General features: G+C 60.1%; 1 protein-coding gene across 7 annotated transcripts in view; it reads right to left on the bottom strand.

Annotated features, from left to right (window-relative positions):
- The window catches only part of KCNH2 (potassium voltage-gated channel subfamily H member 2), a 33,148-nt gene extending 20,941 nt beyond the window's left edge, over positions 1–12,207 (bottom strand). For 2 of the 7 annotated variants that reach the window (XM_060305130.2, XM_060305131.2), the window contains exons 1-3: positions 11,846–12,207; positions 10,533–10,589; positions 8,851–9,081 (exon numbers count right to left, since the gene is read on the bottom strand). In XM_060305130.2, the coding sequence (XP_060161113.1) occupies positions 8,851–9,081; positions 10,533–10,589; positions 11,846–11,921 (364 nt within the window). In that variant the 5' untranslated portion in view covers positions 11,922–12,207. Of the gene's footprint in view, positions 1–8,850; positions 9,082–9,991; positions 10,159–10,532; positions 10,590–11,845 lie in introns of those variants that run through there. The other 5 variants (XM_060305132.1, XM_060305127.2, XM_060305128.2 and 2 more) reach the window with 5 other exon arrangements.
- Between the last annotated feature and the right edge of the window lie 3,780 nt (positions 12,208–15,987).

Below are 15,987 nucleotides of genomic sequence, written 5' to 3'. Positions count from 1 at the left end.
AAATCAACAGATAAACAATTAGAACTAGCTCATGAGAGACTTCATCCAGTGAGGCTGCCAGATACAAGATCAGCCCCCTCTCCACCAGCAGAAGGCTATTAGAGTAGGTAGTCAGAAATAAGATCTCTTTCGGGCTTCCCTGGTGGCGCAGTGGTTGAGAGTCCGCCTGCCGATGCAGGGGACGCGGGTTCGTGCCCCGGTCCGGGAAGATCCCACATGCCGCGGAGCGGCTGGGCCCGTGAGCCATGGCCGCTGAGCCTGCGCGTCCGGAGCCTGTGCTCCGCAACGGGAGAGGCCACAACAAAGGCCCGCGTACCGCAAAAAAAAAAATAAATAAAATAAATAAATAAGATCTCTTTCATAATAGCAACAAACACTATGAAGTGGGGACTTCCCTGGTGGTCCAGTGGTTAAGACTCCATACTCCCAATGCAGGGGGCACAGGTTCAGTCCCTGGTCGGGAAACTAAGATCCCACATGCCGCATGGCATGGCCAAAAAAAAAAAAAAAAAAAAAACTAGGAAGTGACCAAGAATGCACAAGGTCTCTATGGGGGAGAAAAAAGAAAACCTTAAACTAATAAAGGATGCAGAAACCATCTGATAAATGGAGAGACGCTACAGACTCTCAGATGGGACAAATATTAGAAAGATGTCAATTCTCCCCAAATTAACCCATAAAACCAATCTAGTTCCAGTCAAGATTCTGGTGGGGTTTTTCTTCCCAGGAACTTGATAAACCTTCTCTAGAGTTTGCAAAGGAGAAGAGAGGTCCACAAATATGTATGTCAACCTTTCAAAAGAAGAGCAGAGAGGGAAGATTTGCCTTTCCAGATACTAAGACATACTAACTGCCGTATATTTTTAATATGGTTTTGATGCAGGAACAGACAAATAGTTGGAACAGAACGGAGAGCTCCAAGACAGACGCGTGGATATACGGCAAATTAACCAGGGATAAAGGTAGCCCCACAAGTCAACGGAGAAGAACAGGCTGTTTACTAGATGTGTTGGGAAAATCGGCTCAGTACACAGAAAAAAACACACCTTGATCCCTGTTTGACACCACAGACAAAGGTAGGGTCAGGATGGATTAAAGACCCAACTGAGAAAGGTAAAACAATTAAGGTAACAGAAGAAAATGTAGACCTCTGCAACCTCAGGACAGTGAAGGATTTCTTAAACAAAACTTCAAAAGCATGAAGAAAGCTAAAAATCCATGTATTTGTTTGTATCAAAGTTAAGAATTTTTGTTGGATAAATTTGACAGACGACTGAAGGGGAGCAGATATTTACGAGCTCTTGATTCAACGGGGATTAATATCCAGCATACACAGTGGATATTTAACTGTATGCGTTTGTGTTTCTAGAATCAATAAGCCACTCTTGCAGATCAACAAGAACGAAAGACAGCAGCTTCATGGAAAAGTGAGCAAAGGATATGAGCACGGAATTCACGGGAAAGAAACGTGAACGGCTGCCTACACGATGTTCGGACTCGCGTGAAATCAAAGAAATGCAGATTAAAGCAGAAAGATATCACTTCCACCTATTAAACTTGCAAAAATGAGAAAGGTGGATAACGCCACGTGTGGCCGGATTGCAGGGGAATCCCGTGCTCTGCTCAGGAGGGTGGCAACAGATGCAGCCCTGCTCAGGCACAGCCGGACAGTACTTGGTTGAATTAAGTGTCCACATACCCTGTGATCCAGCAGTTCCACTCCTGGGGAGAAATCCCAAAGACATCCTCACATGAGTCCAAAAGGGGCCAGGCATGAGGACGTTCACCGCAGCATCATTTATAGAGACAACCTGGAGGGCCCTCCCCAGGAGAGTGGACAGGTAAAACGACGGGGGAGCACACCAGAGAACACGGAGCTATAGGCTCAAGATCAAGGAACAAGCTGGCTGGACTTAAAGGCGGACTCCTGTGCAACAAAAGTGAACACCAGAATACAATATATAGCACATATCATTTACATAAATTAAACCCATATGCAGTCAGACAAAACACACGTTTTGCAAGAACATATGCAAGCAACACATTCACAGGAAGTACATTTGAATGGCTGCCTAAGGGGAGGGTAACGGGACTGGGGAGTGAGAAAAAAGGAAAAGGAGAAAAACCAATGAGAGAGAAAGAAGAAACCCGTAACACAAACACCCCTGGTTTCTAAGATTTGTGGAAGAAGCGGGAGCTGGCCCAGCAGAAGCCCGTGGAGAGAGGCAGAGAGGCAGGCCGGGGCGGAGCAGGGCACAGGGTGGTGGCCGTAGGGAACAGGGATGCTGAGACCCTTGGTCAGCTCACTTCCTTGGTTGACTAGAACCTGCGGCCACATGGGTGACGCCCTGCCTGATGGCGAGTAGAATGCCAAGAGCCTCGGCACCCGACACTGCTTTGCACCCACCCTCTTATCTGCCGAACCTCTCCCAGCAGTACGTGGGAGGACAGGTGTTTTGATCCCACTTAGCAAATGAGGAACTGCAGCTCTGGGAACCCAAGCTAAAAGCCAAATTTCCTGGGGCTCTGAGCCCATCATGACCCCAAAGGGCCCTCTGGGGCAAGACAGCCTGTGCAGTGGTGTTCCGTGTTGGGCAGGACTCGAGTGGAAAGAGGAAAACTGGACTGGAGTTCCCACTCAGGTACCTGCCAGCTGGCTAAGACCCCTGAGCCTTTCTAAGTGAGTTCGGCACCTGTAAAATGATGGCGAGGAGGCCCCATCTAAGGACCACCTGCCACAAAGCATGCGTCCCAGCTTGCAAACTATAAGTGCAGTCACAGGGACTTCCCTGGTGGCACAGTGGTTAAGAATCCGCCTGCCAATGCAGGGGACACGGGTTCAAGCCCTGGGAAGATCCCACATGCCGCGGAGCAACTAAGCCCGTGCGTCACAACTACTGAGCCTGCGCTCTACAGCCCGCGAGCCACAACTACTGAGCCCTCATGCCGCAAATACCGAGCCCATGCGCTACAATTACTGAAGCCGGAGCACCTGGAGCCCGAGCTCCGCAACAAAGAGAAGCCACCACAATGAGAAGCCCGCGCAAAGCGAAAAAGACCCAACACAGCCAAAAAAAAAAAAAAAGGGCTTCCCTGGTGGCGCAGTGGTTGAGAGTCCACCTGCCGACGCAGTGGACACGGGTTCATGCCCCGGTCCGGGAGGATCCCACATGCCGCGGAGCAGCTGGGCCCGTGAGCCATGGCCGCTGAGCCTCTGCGTCCGAAGGCTGTGCTCCGCAACGGGAGAGGCCACAGCAGTGAGAGGCCCGCGTACCGCACACACACACAAAAAGTGCAGTCACAACAGTGAGGGTGCCAATGAGTGCAGCTGCCACCACACGCTCCTCCAGCTCTGCTCCCCCATCCAGCCCTCCTCCGTCCATCTATGAGGCAGGAAGGCTGAGAATCCCCAGATGCCTTCCCTGTACCCCACAATGTCCCCCACACGGCAGGGGTGGAAGACTTGCAGCTCTCTCAGTGGCCACCTCAGGCCACCTTCCTCTGGCCCCAATAGCCTCCCCATCCTCTAAGACCCCTCCCAGCCCTGGCATTCTATTATTCTAAGGCTTTTCACAGAGGGAGAGACCGAGGCCCAGAGATGGGAAGTGATTTATCCAAGGTCACACAGCAAGTCTATAACTAAACCAGAAATTGCTCCCAAGGCTCTGACTCCTGGTATAGGGTTTCTGCAACACAGCACACTGCCCACCACATTCATTCAGTCCTTCATTCAGCGGGAGCATGAACTGAGCTCCCACTATGCAACAGACACAGAGATACAACAGAGAACAAAGCAGGCCGCTGTCTACCCTCCCAGAGCGTCCAATCTAGTGGGGGAGTCAGACACGGCAGCCTTGCCCAGAACTGTACGTGAGGGAGATGGTGGGTTAAAGAGAAGACGCTGCCCAGCCCTCAAGGTGCTTCTATTCCAGTAGACACGCGACCAAAACGGAACGAAGTCCGTTCAAGGCCAACCACAGTGCACAGCGTGGAGATCTTTATGGGCCCCTGGACTAAGGACAGTAAGGGACTTTAGGGGGACAGCGGTTCATCCAGAGCCTCTCCCACACTCATCACCTGTCCCAGGTGTCCCTCTGTGCCCCCTCTTCTGGCCCTGACCCCACGGGCCCCTCCCCATGTCAGGGAGGAATGATTCTGTGAAACTCCTTCACACTGAGGGCGAGCTATTTCCACACTCCTCCCTGCTTACAGGGGAGGAGTGATGAGAAGAGAATGTCTTTTTTTTTTTTTTTTTGAGAATGTCTTTTTAAAGAAAAAGTTTCGTTCTCCACCCAAGCTAAAGGTTCCCAAATAGAGGCATTTCAAGCACCCTCGGGGAAGATGTTTAATCGTGAAAGGACTTTCCTGGACCCCTTGAAGTCCCACCACCCTGGAAGCCACCACTGGGCAGAAAAGAGGCTGAGGCTCACCCGGTCTCACACCCCCATGCTGGCCCTCCTGCTGCCCACGGCCCCCCTCCCCAAGCCCGAGGCCACTGTCAAAATCTGCTCCCATCCCAGATGCCTCTGCACAAATATTTACATAGCTCCTCTCAGGGGCTACGGCAGACACAACACAGAGGAGCCACCCGCCCGACACTCTCCAGACCCCAGAGAAGCCCAGGAGCGGCCCACACCCTCGGTCCTGGCAGGCCCGCCCGGCCCCCAGGGTGGGGCTGGGACAGGAAGGCCCCATGCAGGCCAGGGCACCCTGCTCCGGCTCAGCTGCCCTCCCTGGAGCCACGGAGCGAAGGTGAGGCTGGGCTCGGACGCAGCCCCCGAGCCCTGCTCCTGGCCACCATGGTGCAGGTGTGCGCACCTGCCGGACTCCTGACCAAAAGGCCCGAGGTGGAGGGGCCCCTCGATGGCTTCCCCACTGCCCCTAAGTAAAGTGCTGCCTGTGTCTAACCTCACTCCTCCGGGGCTCACCCCGGCCTGCTCCATCTCAGGACACAGAGCACACGCAGGTACCAGCCTCCATTTGACCTGCCTGCCAGCCTTAAAATACCCAAGGGCTCCTGCAGCAGCCACCCTGCCTGATGGGGGCCTGGGGACCTGAGGATCACAGCTTGGAGGGGACAGGGCTGGGAGGGGAGGAGTGGATGTCTGAGCTTGGAGCCATGATGGAGAAGGCGGTGGTGTGGGAGGGTCACAGTGCAGAGTCAGATTTCAGCGACCAGGGAGGAGGCAGTGAAATGGCCTGGGGTGTGTGGAGAGTCACTGGTGCCAGGAGTACCTGCGCAAGCACCTGGGAGGCTGAGGTCCGAGTCTGGGGACCACAGACCAGTGGGTGTGGGGTCACCTCTGGGGCTCTGGCTCCCCATGGGCTCTGGGGAGCACGCTGGCCCTCTGTCCCCACCCCTCCCCCAGCCCACAGCTCAGCTGTTGCAGCGGGGGGCCCTCTGACCCTGTTACCATGACAACCGGCCTGCAGCTGGAGTGGAGAAGCCAACAGACTCTTCTCTAGAGACACCCCCGTCCCCACCCACACACAGGCTCCCAGGGACACAGGGACATGGAGACCAGGCCAGGACAGGCAGAGGTACGGGGAGCCAGACAGAGACTTGGAGATGGAGCCCAGAGAGGCGGGGGCCACCGGGGCAGAGGGAGAGAGGCAGGGAGGAAGGCTCGGGGGTACTGAAGGGGGGGAAGAAGACAGCTGCAGGGAGAGGGAGATGCAGACCGCGGGGGACAGAGCCGGCAGGGAGGCTTGAAGCAGAGACCACGGGCACAAGCGGCCGCTGAGCATGGCAGGGGCGGGGCAGAGAGGTGGGAACAAAGAGCAGAGAGAACACGAGGGCCAGAGGGCAGGGGACCTCCCGAGGCCTGGAAGAGGAGGGGAGCGTGTGAGGAGAAGCCATGGTGGAAGGGCCCGAAGCCTCCCCGGGGCAACGTGGGAATGCAGGTGTGCACCAGCATCTCTTCCTGCCGAGGCACGGCCCAGAGCCCCAAGGGGTGCCGCCACTGCCGGCCCCAGGCTGCGGGGCCCTGATCCCAGCTGCACCTTAATCCCAGGCCTGACCTGAAGGAGCACGGACACAGGGCCAGTGAGGGCCTGGCACCTCGCGTCTCTCCCTCCAGCCCACACCCCCCAGTCTGGCCTCCCCACCTCCCAGCAGTCCCAGCAGCTAAATAATGGGGCTGTCTGGCTCCAGGCCCTGAGGCTGCACAGAGCTAGGCTAGAGGCACCGACACAGCACAGCTGTCCACGGTGGTGCCTGCCAGCAAAAGGCCCCGCCTCCTTCCCAGCCACCCACCTCCCTGGGGCTAAAGCCCAGGGACCTGCTCTGCCGTGGCCGGCCCAGGCAAAGACCCTGAGAAAGGCCTGGACAGAAACAAGAGGTGGCATTGGGCTTCCTCACATCTACACCCACACCCACACTCACACTCACACTCACCCACACGCGCACGCACACACACACACCACACACGCGCGCACACACACACACACACACACACACACACACACACACACACACACACACACACACACACACACACACCCCGCCCGGGTCAGGCACAGAGATCTGCCCAAGGGACTGAGCAGAGGGAGAGGGAGGGGAGGCAGAGGAAATCTGTCTGCACCCGAGGCCTCAAGTGCCAGGACAAGTAGCGGCCCACATAACCTGAGGGCCAAGGCCAGCCTGCTGGCCACCAGGAGACACCTGATCCCCATGGAAACTAGGTGAGAGCAGAGAAGGGGGCAGGCCGAGATGGCTGGCATAGGACCTTCTGGGTCACAGCACCATTTGGAGCAGTAACCTGGGGTGGGGAAGGAGCTTGAACTTGGGTGGGAGGCCTGGGTTCTAGTCCCACACTCCCTCCACTGATTCGCTGGTAACTTGACCTCTGCTTCTCAGTTTTTCCATCTGTAATTTGAGTGGGCTGGATTAAGTGACCTTCAAGGTCACCAAGATTCCATAAGAGCACCTCTGCAGAAGGGGCCCCATGGCCCTCCTCTCCCAAAGGAGCCAGCCTGGGGCAGGAAGGAGGGAGGGCAGCTCCTCACACACACTACAGGGAAGACAGAATCACCCAGGCCCCTGCCGCCGAGGGGTCCGGCGGGCACACTATCCCAGAAGTAGAAACGGGCTCAAGGCAGTAACCAACTTGATCCGCACCACAGAATTTCTGGTGTTAGACCTGAACCCAGGACGTGTGTATTCACATTCTTCTCATGACACCCATGGTTTGCGAACTTTCAAAATAAAAGTGCACGTAAAGTAACGTGCGGTTTAGAGACATACCTGCAACCATTTTGCCTCCTTTTTAATACATGACAGCAGAGCAGACTGGACAGGGCTCTGATCGGACAGACAGGGTTCCATTCCCAGCTCTGCGCTCTCTACAAAAGTTTCTTAATTTTCCTGAACTTCAGTTTCCTCAACCACAAAATGCAGAAAAAATAGTATCTACCTCCCAGGGTTGTTGTGAAGATTCCATGAGATGATGCAAGTGAAACATTCGGCCCAGTGTCCAGCGCATAGAAGGCGCCCACTGATATTAGCTAGTACTAGATAGCCAGGCAGATATAAGAGCACATCTGCTCTGATGAAGGTTCTGGGGAGATATCAGTGAAGAACCAGAAAGGAGGCCCTGCCTTCAGAGTTTGCATCTAATCTCCCAGCCAGAGGCCCATTTGCTGTGAGCAAACCCTCTTCCACAGGTCCCCAGTGACTGTCCCCAACTCTGATTCTGTCCAGGGATCTCACAGCTGGGCACCCCTGCAAAAGCAGGGTCATCAGGGCATGTAATCCTTTGCAGCCAACCCTGAGCATAGCATACAGGGGAGGTTCCAAGGGACAGGGCCAGAGGCACACGGGGGCTGCTGGCTCACTGCCCCCAGGAAGAGACAGAGAGCGCTGTCTACAGCAGGTAAGCTTGCTGTGGGCAGGAACCTCCTCTGTCTTGAGCACTGCTCCATCTCCAAGACCTTGCTGCACGTGGCTCACAGGGGTTCGGTAAATGCCCATCAGATACACACTGGTGAGCGACAGGGTTTGGGCACCGATGGGCAGCCCTGCGGCACCTTCCAGAGCCCCCTCCCCAGCCTTCTGATACCTGCAGGTCCCCCCAAGCCCTGCGGCACTGCCCTCCCTGAGCAAAGGCCACCCCACCAGGGCAGGGGCGGTGTGGGAGCAGCCCCGCCCATGGCTCTGTTTATCCGCTCGCCGGAAGACAGCGCAGCTGGGCGGGGAGGCGGTGGCTGAGCAGACACCTGGCGCAGGAAGGGGTGGCGGGCGGGGCGCTCAAAAGATGGGACAAAGGGAACTGAGGTTGTGGGGAGAGGCACACACCTCCCGCCAGGTGCAGCTGAAGAGCAGAAGAGAGAGGGGGCAGGAGAGGGGCGGCAGAGAGCCAGCCAGAGTCCTGCAGCCCTTCCCCGCCTCGCCCTCAGCGACGACTCCCCAGACCAGTCAGTCACCTGGCAGAGGCGAGGGTAGCTAGAGGCCTTGTGGGCGGAGGTCGGCGCCCAGCCACCGGCCTGGACTTCCATTACCTCCATCCATGCACGCACCTGCCATCCCGGTGCTGCCGTCAAACTCCAACCCACCTAGCTCAACGTGCCCACATCTGCCCAGGGAGGAAGGAACCAGAGACTGCAGACCACAACCAAGCAGCCCCTTGGGCACCCCGTAAACCACCCCACCAGAGTGCTCGGGATAAAGAGAGCCAATATCCAGCCCGCGCCTCCCACCTGGCGCACCCCATAGGTCCCTGCTGAGATCACGCCCCCCTGCAACAGGCCGGGGCTCCGGCCAATCGCCGGCCGCCCCCACCCCACCGACCCCGACCCCACCCCCGGCCTTTCGGCCCCGCCCCGCCCCGCCCCGCCCCAGCCCGCGCCTACCATCTTTCCGGTAGAAGGCTATCTCCACTTTGCGCTCCTCCGCGCCCAGCAGGGCCTGCGCGATCTGCGCGGCGGCACGGCGCTGCGTGCGCGGCCCGTGCAGGAAGTCGCAGGTGCACGGTCGCTGCATCACCTCGGCCCGCGAGTAGCCGCACAGCTCGCAGAAGCCGTCGTTGCAGTAGATGACAGCGCAGTTCTCCACCCGAGCGTTGGCGATGATGAACTTGCGGCCTGGGGGGCGGGGATAAGCAGGCACGTGAGCGGGACCCCTGCCCCCAGGGTTCCCAGCCCTTCCCCGCCTTCTCTTGTCCTACACAGTTGCCCGCCCGGGGACTCCCCGCCCCAGGAAGCACAGCGGGCCTGGGGTCCCCAGCAGGGGACGAACGCAGCTGTGCCCCGACACAGGTGCTTTGGCCGGCCCGGCCCGGCGGCGCGCCCCCTCCCCCGCCCGGCCCGCGGGCTGGCTGCGTGGCTTCCCCCGGGCGGACTGCCAGCGGCCCGCCGCCCCCTCCGCGCCCGAGGCCGAGGCCAGCCTTGGGCGGGTGTCAGCAACGCGTGTCAGCAGCCGCGGCGGAGGGATAAACACTGGGCCTGGAGAGGGAGCCTGAGAAGGGCCAGAGATGGCGGCCAGCATTCCCTTTGCACCGCTCCGGCTTCTCTTCCTGACCCCCGCTCTCTAGACTGGGGGGCGCTCCCTGGGCACTCCTTACCCCGGGGACCCCTAGGAAATCACTCCCCCAAGTATCTGTGGACCCTGCCAGGTCAGTACTTCCTAGGACTTCTGCGACCCCTCCAAGGGCAGTCAGGAGCTGGGGAGTGGGCGCGTCAAAGAGGATGAGGGAAGAAGTACCACGTGAGCACCTACGATCCTTTCTCTCATTTAATACTCTGACAACCCCATCGTTATCCTCGTTTTGTAGATGAAGAAACTGAGACTCAGAAGAAGTTCTTGGCCTCATCTTGCAGCTTGTAAAAGATAGAGCCCGCTTTCGAACCTAGGCCTGGCAGCTGGTGAGGAATAAGCGGGGCACTGGCGGAGGCCCAAGGTCATAGGGAGCAAGGAGAGGGACCTGCAGCTCCAAACCCTGGCAACACCTGGAGCCCAGCCTGGCCTGAGAGAGGGGCCCACTTGTAAACAGACCCATGAAAGCGGCTCTCCAGGGATGAGGCCTTCCTCAGTTCGGCCCCCTCAAGGGGAGGCCCCAGTGGACCCACTGCAGCTAGACTTGGCTCGTTCCCTCCACACATGCCCCAAGAGCCAGGCTGGTGGGTGAGCAGCAGGCGGGCGGCAGCCCCAGCTTGTGTCAGGAGAGATGCTCTGAGGATAGAGGTTTTTATAAACACAGAAGTTTCCGGCCACTTTGGCCTTTCCTGCTGGGGCTTTGGGTAGCAGTCGGAACGCTGCCCTCCCCCTTCCTAGTGGGCATAGCCCTCCGGCTGCAGCCCTGGGCAATCACATGTGCAAAGCCCAGGCTGCTGCACCAGGATCTGGCCTCGTCCTGCCTTCCCCTCCCTTACCCTGGCCTCCAGGAAATTACTTTTTTGAAGTTGGGTCATCTTTAGGTCAGTTCCCCAGGCCCCCCAGAACTCTCAGGCAGCCATCAGCCCCACAGGCAGGGCTCCCTGTCACAGGAAAAGACTCCTGACTGGGCCCGAGGCGGTCCCTCGTAGCAGCCACATACCAGCCACGTACGCACCATCTTCAGAGAGGAAAAACCACCTGGGCCCCGCTCCCAGGCCTGGAGAGGAGAGTGAGTTTCTTCGAAGGCAGGCCCCACCCCTGCCACCCCCCCACCACCCCGCCTCCTTCCCTGAGCTCCTAGAATAAGCGAGACAGAAGGGACCTGAAAGGCCCCTCTGGCCGCCCCCTCCTTCCCAGATTCGGAAGAGAGTCACTCAAGGTCACGCAGCAGTCAGTGGCAAGGTGGGGCCAGAGGCAGGCCCCCAGCCTCCAGCCTACAGAGCCTCCCCGAGCCTGTGGGAGTGAAAGCCCCGGCCTCACTGCCCTCCACCACCGCAGTCTCCTCCCCCTCAGGATCACCCTGTTCCTCTGCTTCAGACAATGCTGCCCAGCGCACTGACCCCTCCCTTCCCCCACCACGGTCACAAGCACACGTTGTCCTGTGCTCACAGGGTCATGGGCAAGGAATGTCACCCCCTCCCAGAGCCCTTGGCAGTCACACCCACCAGGGCACATGCAGCCTTGGGGACAAACACGCGTGCCAGGAGGGTGCAAATACCCACACACAGAACATTCACCTAGCCTGGGACACTTCTGGAAGGCTCCCCTACCAGGCCAGCATTAGGGCTGCTGTAGTCCCCATAAAGGGGCTCAGGACAGGAAAAGCAACAACATAGGGTCATCGCCTGGATACTGTTAGGCCCCCAAAGGCCAGCTTCAGCCCTGGCTCCCTCTCACCCCAGGGCCCACAGTTCCCAGCCTTGTCAAGGATACCTCCCCACCGCCCGTGCAGGGTCAAAGGCATGGATGACACACACACCCCACACACACCCAAGAGCGTGTTAGGCACTGACCCTACATACTTGGCTTGCAGTCTCCGGCAACACAGTCTGGACGGGCACATGCACGGTACTCTTCGGGGCCCACAGTTTGGGCCAGATACATTCTCCCCTTCTTGCGTCCACACAGCCCCATTCACACATCCAGGCACCCAGAGTTAAGGATACCTGCACACTCCCATCCCACCTCCCTTCCCTGCACACTCAGGTTGTCACATACACACACTCCCCGATCCCGGAAACCTAAGCTGAGCTTCCTGCTGCGCTCCCCAACACCAGGCCCCTTGGCCCCAAGCCCACGGCACCCAGCACCAAGCCTTGACCCCGCGACCCCTGGCCAGCGCCTTGGGGTCACCAGCCCCCGTAGACTCACTAGCAGGACGCACACGGCCCGGGCACGCCCCCCCCATTCACACTCTGGAGAGCTCGGCCCGCCCCCAGAGCCCCCTCCCCGCCGGCCCCCTCCCCCACTCACTCTGGCCCTCAAACTTGCGGATGATGGTGTCCAGGAAGGTGTTCTGCGGCGCGACGTGGCCCCTCCGCACCGGCATCCTGAGCCCATGGGCGGGCCGGGCGGACCCCCACCCACCCCGGCCCGGCCCGGCCCAACACAGGCTTCCGGTGGCCCGGCCCGGCCGTGGTCCCCGCACCCCGCGGCCAGGCAGAGCACGGGCGGGGCCCGGACTGGGGTGCGGGCGCGGGGTCTCCGCTCGGCGCCGGCTCCGGACCGTGGGCCCGGCCTGGAGCTGCCTGAGCTCGGGCCGCCCGGCCGCCCGCACACCTGTCTGCCGGCCCCAGCCGAGCCGCGGGCCCCCCTCCGCCGCGTCTCCGCGCTGCGCTCCGCCTGCCCGAGCGCCGGGCTCCCGGCTCCCGCCCGCTGCGCCGACAGCCGCTCCGGCGCCAGCGGCTGGGGCTGCGCCTGCTGCTCGGCCCGGCCGCGGAAGGGTTAACGCGGCGCGCGCCCCTCAGGCTCCGGCCCCCGCCTCCCGGCTCCCTCCCGCCCGCCGCGCGCCCGCAGCGCCGCCCTCTCCCCCCACACAAGCCGCGCGCCCGCCCTTCCCATTGGCTGAGCCGAGCCGAGGGCTCCCCCGACCCCAGCCCCTCGCTCAGCCCAGGAGCCCCCGGGACTCGCGCGCCCCAAGAGGGGGAAGGGGCCCTTAGGTAGGGGAACCGTGAGGACAGGTGCGACGGCCGGCTTTGAGGCGGCCAAGGAGGAGCCTGGGGATTCCGCCCCCGCCCCGCCTCCCCCCCCTCCCCGCTGGAAGGACCGAGGGACCTGACTTGAAGGGAGAGGGCCGGTCCTTTATGCCCTGGTCCCCCACCGCGCCGAGCACGGGCTCCTACACACAGCTTGCGCTCAGTGCCCGCTGCAGGTGACACGGGCGAGGCCTGGGCCCTGGGAAGACGAGCCCAGGTCAGGGGAGACCCGAGAAATGTGAAGGGCAAGACAATCTGGGGGCCTAAGGCCACCGAGATTTGAAATAAGGGTGGGTGAGATTTAGGAGGGGCACGCACCCAGAGCAGGGGCGCCCGCCACCCAACGCGCGCGCACGCACACAGAGCCCTCCCTGGGGTTAATCCAGGCCCTTCTGCCCAGAGCGGGACATTGTGACAGGAGTTTCAGCCTCCTAGCCTCGGGATCAAAGAGAGGCCTCTGAACGCGAGGTTCCAGCCTGGGGATCCCCTTGTGCGAACGGCCCGCCCTCCCTCTGCTGCGCGGGGCCAGCGGTGCAGGCCCAATCGGCGGACTCGGGGCCCTGCGGCGCTGCGGCGGCCCAGCCCCTCGGAAAACCCTGGCCTAGCCGCAGGCCCCTCCCCGCGGCCGGCTGGCTCACTCCAGCTACAGCTCCCTTATTTAGGCAAGGAGGCCTGAGGATGCTCAAGGGCAGGCAGGGTGTCTGCCTGCCGCCTGCCCACCGCCTGCCTGGGTCTGACTGAGGGTCTCCGGGGCGCAGTGTCCCCGGCCTGAGCAGCCAGGCGGGGCCTCAGGACGGCCAGGGCCGGCAGGCGAGTGTTGACAGCTGAGCTGGCCGGTGGGGCGTAGTCGGCAACTGAGCTGCCCCCCGCGGGTCCCCTCCCCTGCAGCCCAGATCAGAGACGGGCCAGATGGATGGGGCCATGTGGGGGCCCCTGAGGGTTTGCAGCTGCCTCTGTCCTTGGAGCAAGGGGGTGGGTCTTGTCACCGGGGAGAACCATCCTGGGATGCAGGGTGGGGGGGAGGGGAGGAACAAAGGGCAGAGAAGGAAGCAGAGTCTGGCAAGAGAAAGGCCCAGGGGAACAGGTCTTGGTGAGACCACCCTACCCAGACTTTCACCTTCCACCCAGGAGCAAAAAGAGCCAAACCCTGGGGCCAGATGGGGCGACTGGCCAGCAGATGACACCCCTTTTTAATTTGCTGGTGGGTGGGCAGTGACTCAGGGAGGCAGCCAGTGGGAGAGAAGGGGGTGGTTCCACCAGCTGATGCTAAAAAAGACCAGAGGCTCTTATCTGTACAGTCATCCCCTCGGCCGCTCCACCTCGGCAGCTTCCTCACTCACACTTCAAGACGCCCAGGCCTTCTGTGGCACAGACTCCCCTTCCCCTGTGACCTGGCACCAGGCACATCACCCGTCTGGGTACTGCGAGGAACCTAGCTGATGACTGGTCCAGCTCCTCCCCCGCCCCGGGACCACCCCTGGATGCTGCTTTGACTGCACTAAGTCCAGCGTGATTAACCTACGACTGGGGTGTCTTCCCCTCCAGGTCAAGGGATTGAGAGAGTGAGAAGGGGCCTGCAGTGAGAATGGGCATGGGAAGAGAGGCAGTAGAGAGGGGCATCTCATCTAGCCTGGCCAGCTGTCCACACTGAGGTTCCCATGTTCCCAGGACAGGCCTCTGCTCTTATCCCTCGGGGGGATGAAGGAATCAGAGGGACCACTGATCCTCCCAACAGAGAGGAGACTGGACACAGAGTAGCCCTCGTCCTGTGTATTCCCTCCCTCTCTCTCTCTCTCCCTCTCTCTCTCTCTCTCTCTCTCTCTCTCTCTCTCTCACACACACACACACACACACACACACACACACACACACACCTCAGAAGTCAGAGCTGAATGCAGATCTCTGCCTTCCTGGAGGCTGAGGAGAGAGCCTGAAGGAAGCCTCACGGAGCCCCTCCCACAGCCAAGCCTGGGACAAGCAAGAGAGACTGTGAGATGGGGATGAGCTCCCCCAAAGGCATCCTTCGTGGGGCCACAGGTACCAGCCCCCAAGAGGTAACGGGCAACAGAGGAGCTGATAGAGAAGCCTCCCTGCCACCCCCTCCCCACCTCCACTAACCTCAGATCCCTCAGAGAGAGGAAAGTGCTCAACCTTAATACCCGAGCCGCCAGAACCCGCCCTGGCCCCGCTGGGGCTCAGTGAGCCATTTGCAGGAATCAGTCCTAGGAAGAGCTACCCCCACCCGGCCTGTGATGTAACTGTGGCCTGTGATGTGACTGTGCTGAGGCAGCGGGAGGCTGTACCAACTGTGAGACCCAGAGGCACTTCCCAGCTCCTAGAAAGAGACAGTTTGGGGAGAAAAGCCTTTGGAAAACATCCTGCCCACCCCACTCTCCACTCCCGTTCAGTGTGAGGTATCCTGTCCTGGGAAGTGAAAAGGGATTGAAGCCTGACCCTGCCGGTGTACCCCCGAGGGATGGGCCAGGCAAGATGCAGCCAGAATGGGACCCAAGAGAGCAAGTGACAATCACAGGGGGCCAGGAAGCAGTCCCAGGCAGGTGGGCGCAGGAAAGGCAGCTCATGGAATGGCTCCTCAGAAACCCCATGGGGAAGAACGCGGGACCGCCCCTCGCTGTGCCAGGGGAGGCTTAGCCAGCACAGCAGGGCCTGTGAGAAGGAAGATGTTCTCAGAAATGAACCGGGGTTGGAGGAGAGGAAGATCAAAGAAACAGGATGTCTCCCCTCCAGAAGTGGGTGCTCAGGGCTTGCTGAGAAGAAGAGAAGGGACGGAGGGGGGGGGACCCACCACAAAGCCCTGGCCAGGAGCCAGAGCTCTGTCCATTCGTGGCCACCTGCAGCTCCACGTGCAGTGATCGTGTCAACTCCCGGCCACAGGCAAGGGCTTCTCCCACCCACCTGATACCCTCCACTGACGGGGCTTTTCCCCTGCCGTGGTAATATCCAAAGAAGCAAGTAAGGCACCGGAGAACACCTAACTTTCAATTCTGGTTCTGCTACTAGTCGCATCTACAGATGTTTACTGGGGGCCTCATATGTACTGGGCCCTCTGCGAGATGCTGTGAGGGACAGGAGGGACGAGCCAGGGCCCCTCCTCCAGGGGTTCACAGAACACTGAAGCTCGGGAGAGGTGGTGTGCAGACAGAAGCTGTGCCATCTGAGGTAAGCGCCGTGGGAGTGCGAGGAGGCGTTGATTAGTTTCCGCCGGAGGAGTCGGGGCGGGGGGCGGCCTTGTGAGGGGACAAGGTTTCAGAGCGAAGGTCCTTGAAGGTTGAGGTGGGACAGGGCAGAAGCACTGCAGGGGCGGGGACAACATGAACAAAGGCATAGAGAGCAGAGGATGGAGATCAGATCTGGGGACAAAACAGTTTGGTGTGGTGGCGGTGGGTGACAGGCTGGAGC

Source organism: Globicephala melas, chromosome 9 (genome assembly GCF_963455315.2).
Source record: "Globicephala melas chromosome 9, mGloMel1.2, whole genome shotgun sequence".
Taxonomy (NCBI): Eukaryota; Metazoa; Chordata; class Mammalia; order Artiodactyla; family Delphinidae; genus Globicephala; species Globicephala melas.
This window is presented reverse-complemented; position numbering and strand designations above follow the sequence as displayed.